Genomic DNA, 5,575 nt, shown 5'->3' on the forward strand with positions numbered 1-5,575 from the left:
GATGACAGTTCTCAGTAAACACACCTCTTTCACAGCCAGGCCGTCAGGCTGCTCCATGCGGCGGTTCTCACAGTGAGAGGGTACAGCCTGACTCGTCCACTAAGCGACTCTGCTCTGCTCGGAGCTGTGGGAACCACCAAGTCCTGTGCCCTGGGTCGTTCCTGATCGAAGACACATTCCTCGAGACTGATGTGAGATCCAAGTGTTCACAGCCATTATCAGCTGCTGAGCTGGACCAGTAAGAAACTGCCCCCAGAGACACTACGCTCTCCTCTGAAATGGACCGAGGCACACATTTCTCAGGTGGGAGGCGTCTCCTTCAGTCATCACCAAGCTGCCTGTTTCCTCAAGCCTCGGGTCTGGGGGCAGCAGCTGCTCTGATGTTAGAGCTGAACACAAGGCCCACCGGGGGAGCCCACGGGGCAGGAGCAGGGTCTCACAGAGTCTTACACAAGCGCCACCTCAGCAACTGTGAGCTGTCAGAGTCACTCAAGGTCCCAATGCAAAAAGCGCAGTGTGTGTTTCTATGAGGAGCCTCGCTTATCTCAGCATGGAACGCACAAGGGGGCATACATACGCAGACGTCCAGGGACTGCAACACTCACTCAAAATGCAAGAATCAAAGTCACCCTGCAAGAAATGACATCACTTTATTTTAACTGAAGTTAAGGACAAAAGCTGGCCACATTCAGAGTTTAACAGGCCTCCTCCAGATGGTTAAAACCTTCTTCTCTTTCTTGGCTAATCATCTCCTAAATTTTAGCAATTCCCACAAGTTCTCTGGAACCACCTGAAACTGTCCTTTAAGGAGCCCCACCACACCACCACGTGGCGAAGCTCGGCCAGACGCACCGCTGGACACTCCTCACTGGATATCATCATCGTCAAAGAGATCTTCAAAATCTACAGAATGAACAAAACCACAAATTGATGGTCACACAAGGTCAATAACAGAGGACATAACATAAAGGGGTTATGCGGTCATTCAAAACCAGAGAGAAAACAGAGGACAATCTGATAAATGAGTTCCCCGTGACGGGCTCCCAACTTTACCCAACCAGGGCTGACACAGACCAAGAGGACAGCGGTCCAGCAGGCACCTTTAGTCTCCTTTCCATTTAAACAACCTCGAGAAAACACGCAGTGTGCTCTGGACCCTGTGGGCGACCCTCACAGCCAGGACTGTGAGGGCAGCACCCGCACCTGTGAGCACAGCTGGGCTCCACTCGTGTGGACGCTGCGTGGAGGTGAAGGGGTGGCTGGCGGAAGCCCCCGGGAGGCTCACAGCCTGAGAGTGGAAACGCGGGGAGGGGTGGGAGGAAGGTGGTGGAGGGACGAGCGCTGTGAGAACTCAGCCCGTGACACTCCCCTTAAAAGAGTTGGACCTATACTTAGCTTCAAAATCACAGCCCGCCCCTGTTCCCACCATAAGAAACACCACAAAATCAGGGTGCACCGCATCTGCAAGGGGGAAAACCTAGTTCCGGGTTATTTTGTCCTTCTGTGTACTTCTGTGTAAATTTTCTAAACTTCCACCGTGGGTGTTACTTTCACAATGAGGGAAAAAAACACTACAATCCCACTCACGTGTAGCGTGCACTGAGGATGTGCAGAGTAAACGAACCAGAAAGAGGGCCACCAGTCCCCACGCGGCTGCTTTCCAGGGACAGTGGCACCAGGCACCCCCAGCCCTTGCAGGTGCCGCCTCCTGAGACCCGACCTGGAGGCGCCCCTGGAGGCACTGTGCCCACCCATCAGGCTCCCTTCGCTGAGCAGTCCTGGCCCGCCCCCTCTCGAAGGCACTCCTGTTTTGTAAGACATGAGTGAGGACAGCGGGCCCGGTTCAGGGCTACAACTCACTGCCTCAGGGACAAGAGACCATCAAAACAGTCTGTTTGGTGAGTGAAAAGGGCTCAGGACAAGCCCCTCCACAGGCCACTGGGCTTCCTGACAGGGAAGCGCCTCCCACAAGCCGGGACCATCACAACCTGCCAGGCAGCGTGCCCGAGCCTAAGCCCGAGCTCCTTCCCTTTTCTGCCAGGATCGGCCTTTGGGGGAGAAAGGCCCTCATCTGCTCCTGTGCTCATCAGGCAGGGCAGCCTGAGTCCCTCCCTCAGAAGCTTCTGTCAGAACTAAAGGGCTGCTGTCGAAAATCCATGAACATGAACCCTAGATACAGCCAACTGCCTCTAAGCCCCCAGGCTGGCAGAGGAGGAGCCGGGTTGGGTCGTGCCGGGTTGGCGAGCACACATTCCTGCCCAGGTGAGGCTCATGGGCAGCTCCGGAGAACGCTGTGACCTCTGCACCCCGTGCCCCCACACCTCCTCCCCTAAAGAACTTAAATGCTACTCAGTTCCGGGGGCCCAACTGTCACCTCCTGTCCTCAAGAAGCAGCCTGGCTTTTCTGTTCAGCCAACGAGGCCTGAACAGAACAGAGAAAATGGGCTCGGGCGTGAGAGGGGTCTGGGGCCAGCCAAAACCAACAAGGCAAGATCACATCCTGGCTGCCACTGGCCAGCAACCGAAGTTCTGTGTAGCCACAGGCGCCCTGCATGAAAGAAGGATGACAAGAGAGGAAACACCACTGAACTCTCCTGAGAGAGCGGCCTTGTGTTTCTACTTACGATTTAACCCTCGGTAAGGATTAATAAATCTGTAGGAACAACACCCTAAGAAATCAGAAGGGAACAAGAGAAATACCCCCTCAAACGTGGATGAAGACTTCTTATAAAGTTCGTTTTTCACTGTTATTTCATAAAATTCCACCCATGTTCCTCAAACTAGCACTGAACTCGAACATGAACAGCTGCTGGTCTCAGAGAAGAGGCACAGGGGGGAGCAGGAGGGCGGCTGTCGCTCCGCAAAGGCACCGGGGAAGAGCCCCCGGGTGAACGGAGGAGCCCAGAGCACAGCTGTCAGGAGTGCGGAGAGAGCCCAGCGGGCGGACGCTGCCAGTCTCGGGCTCAGACTCCACACCTGGCACATGAGACGGGAGCTCTTCTCCCTCCTGAAAAACAGGGGAGCCTATTCCCCACAGCTGCACCGCCGTCTAAGAACGACAGAGGACCTGGCCACAACCCGCGTCACTCATCTCGCGAAGCTGCTGCACCCCATAACCTGCAGAAGCAGCACAGGCCAACCCCGGCGTCCTCACCATTAAAAAAGTCTGCGTGAACTGCCTTCTCATTGGCTGCGAGGTCCATCAGGAGCCCGGTGCTGCCTCCTGCCTGGTTGGAGGAAGGAAAGGTTATGTCAGCCGGGTTTTCAGAGAATGAAGGATAAGCGCCTTGCGGGCTCCATACCACTGCTGGGCCAGGTCAGGACCAAATTCAGTCCAGGGAAGGAAGTGGCTGGAGCAGGGGTGAGGCAGGCAGCACTTGGAGGAATGACGGGAAGGTCCCCTCAGGTCTTGAGTTCCTAGGCTCCTCCGTGCCTCTTACAGAGAATCCTGCCTGGAGGGCAGCTCTCCTGCACATACCGCGGGAGGGGACTCCTATCCCCACTGGCCTGGCCACCGAGGCCCCCACTGAGCCCACCGATCCCTCTGCTCTCAATGCCCCCTGCTTCTTCAGAGAATTAAGCCGCTTCCCCTGAGAAACTGACCTGCTCACCCGGGCCTCTTCTGGTGGAGGTGTCATCACTGGCCACCCCTCAACACAGGCAGTAAAACAACGTCAGGACCAAAGCTGGGCGGCGTCATGAGGACTCTGAGTCTCTCAGGTCACATGGGGACACTAGAGCAGAGGCCTCTGGGGGCGGCACCCTGACCAGCCAGCCCCCAGGCCCCCCTGCACCCCGACTCCCAGCAGCCCCCAGGCTGTCTGTCCACCTCTTCCGGTTCAGACAGCTGAGCACCTCCTGAGTTCCCCATAGAGCTGCAGCGGCTGCTCTCAGGTTTCTCAGAGGCCTCCTCTCTCAGTTAGCTAGCGGCCCCCCGGCACCCCCGGCCGCTGCACCCCACTGGAAGCCCTGCAATGACATCGGTGTGGACTTGGCCCCTGGAGGCCTGGCCTTCATTCAGACCCTCTTCCGGCTTCCCGTTCTCGGTTCACACCACCCACCCTCTCTGCCTATCTACGGAGCCCACCACCCCCACAGTAGAGCCTTCCTGGGACCCCACACCCGCCTAAGGCGGCGCCTGGAGTGAGGGCAGAGAATCAGGGTTAGCGGAGGGGCGACAGCCTCCTGCAGTGGGGTATGGAGAGCCCACCCATCCCAGGACAGCGGGGAGCAATTCAAGATCCGCTGCCCTCCGCCCGCGCCCCCACCTCGCGGCTCCATCCCCCGCGCTCTCTCTCAGGCCCCTAAAGGTCGGACCCGCACGGTAAACCGTATGCCCGTGCCTTCCCTTAGACGCCCTCCCCCCCCCCCATCCCACCCAGCACGGCCTCCGGCATCTGGCTGCAGTCGGCTGCACTCCTAAGGCTTTGCTGGCCCACCCCTAAGCCCTGGGAGGCCTTCTAACAACCTGCACCGCCAGCCTCCCCAGACACCTGGGGCTGGCACGGACTCTCTCCGTAGCTGTAGCCATCTCCTGGGGCTGTCCCCGCGCCCCGGGCTGTAAGAGAAACGGAGGCCCTGCCCCTGGGGAGCTGGCCTGACGCCTGGACACGACGGAACACCAGCGCCACAGGAGCCTCCTGTAACCCACAGGAGCGGGGCAGGCAGAAACGCCGGGCCGCGCACGGCCCCACAAGCGGCCCTCTCCCCGCTCCCCTCCCGAGCCCCGCCGTCAGCCGGGCCCGCGCCTCCCCGCCTCCCACACGGGCGCTCGCCCCCGCCGCCCGGCGGCACGCCCTCCAGAGCGGGGCCCACACCCGGGCTGCCCTCCAGGCGGCGGGCACCGACGCTCACCTCAGCCCTGGCCGCCGCCCACAGGCTTCCCAGGGGCCCGGCGCTGAGGCAGGCACCGCGAGGAGGGCGAGCGCGGGGCCCTGCAGGCCGCTGCCTTCTCTGGGCCCGGCCCCGAAGCGCGCCCGAGAGCTGGCCGTGGAGCCGCTCCGGCCCGGCCCGGCGCGGCCCGCCTCACCTCGTCCAGGTCCACATACGGCCCCGCGCCCTCGGGAAACATCTCGTCTACCGCCGGCTTCATCTCCTCACGCAGTCCCGGCGTCCCCAGCTCACTTCCGGCCCGCTGACTGCCTCTTCCGGTGCGTGCCCCGCCGTGGCAAGTCTAGACTGTGGAGGGCGGCCGACTCTATGGTCCCCCCCCCCCCCGCCCCTCCCCATCACCACCAACACCATTTGGCGAGTCTAGACTCCGGAGGACCTTCAACTCTATGGTCCCCTCCCACCTTCATCTTGATTAGGGCCGGTCGGGGGAGGACAGTCCTGGTCTGGCCTGGGATGGACAGGGTCTTGGCTGCCTGTCAGCACGTAAGAGAAGCTGCTTGATGACTTCACGGTGGCCCGCCACCGCAGACAGTTTGGCCCTAATGGGCTGGCACAGATAGGTGCCCAAGAAATTACCCATTAAAGAATGCGAGTGGTGAGCAGAGTGAAGGGCAACCAGAGAATGGAGAAAATATTTGCAAACTGTGTATCTGATAAAAGGTTAATATCCGGAATGTACAGA

General features: G+C 59.8%; 1 protein-coding gene across 1 annotated transcript; it reads right to left on the minus strand.

Annotated features, from left to right (window-relative positions):
- Nucleotides 1-625: 625 nt before the first annotated feature.
- On the minus strand, nucleotides 626-5,146 carry COPS9 (COP9 signalosome subunit 9). Its single transcript, XM_040231998.1, has 3 exons — nucleotides 5,030-5,146; nucleotides 3,155-3,227; nucleotides 626-903 (listed from the first exon to the last, which is right to left on the minus strand). The coding sequence occupies exons 1-3, from the start codon at nucleotides 5,090-5,092 to the stop codon at nucleotides 866-868; spliced, it is 174 nt and encodes a 57-aa protein (XP_040087932.1). The 5' UTR covers nucleotides 5,093-5,146; the 3' UTR covers nucleotides 626-865.
- Nucleotides 5,147-5,575: the final 429 nt, after the last annotated feature.

This window comes from Oryx dammah, unplaced genomic scaffold (genome assembly GCF_014754425.2).
Source record: "Oryx dammah isolate SB20612 unplaced genomic scaffold, SCBI_Odam_1.1 HiC_scaffold_28, whole genome shotgun sequence".
Taxonomy (NCBI): domain Eukaryota; kingdom Metazoa; phylum Chordata; class Mammalia; order Artiodactyla; family Bovidae; genus Oryx; species Oryx dammah.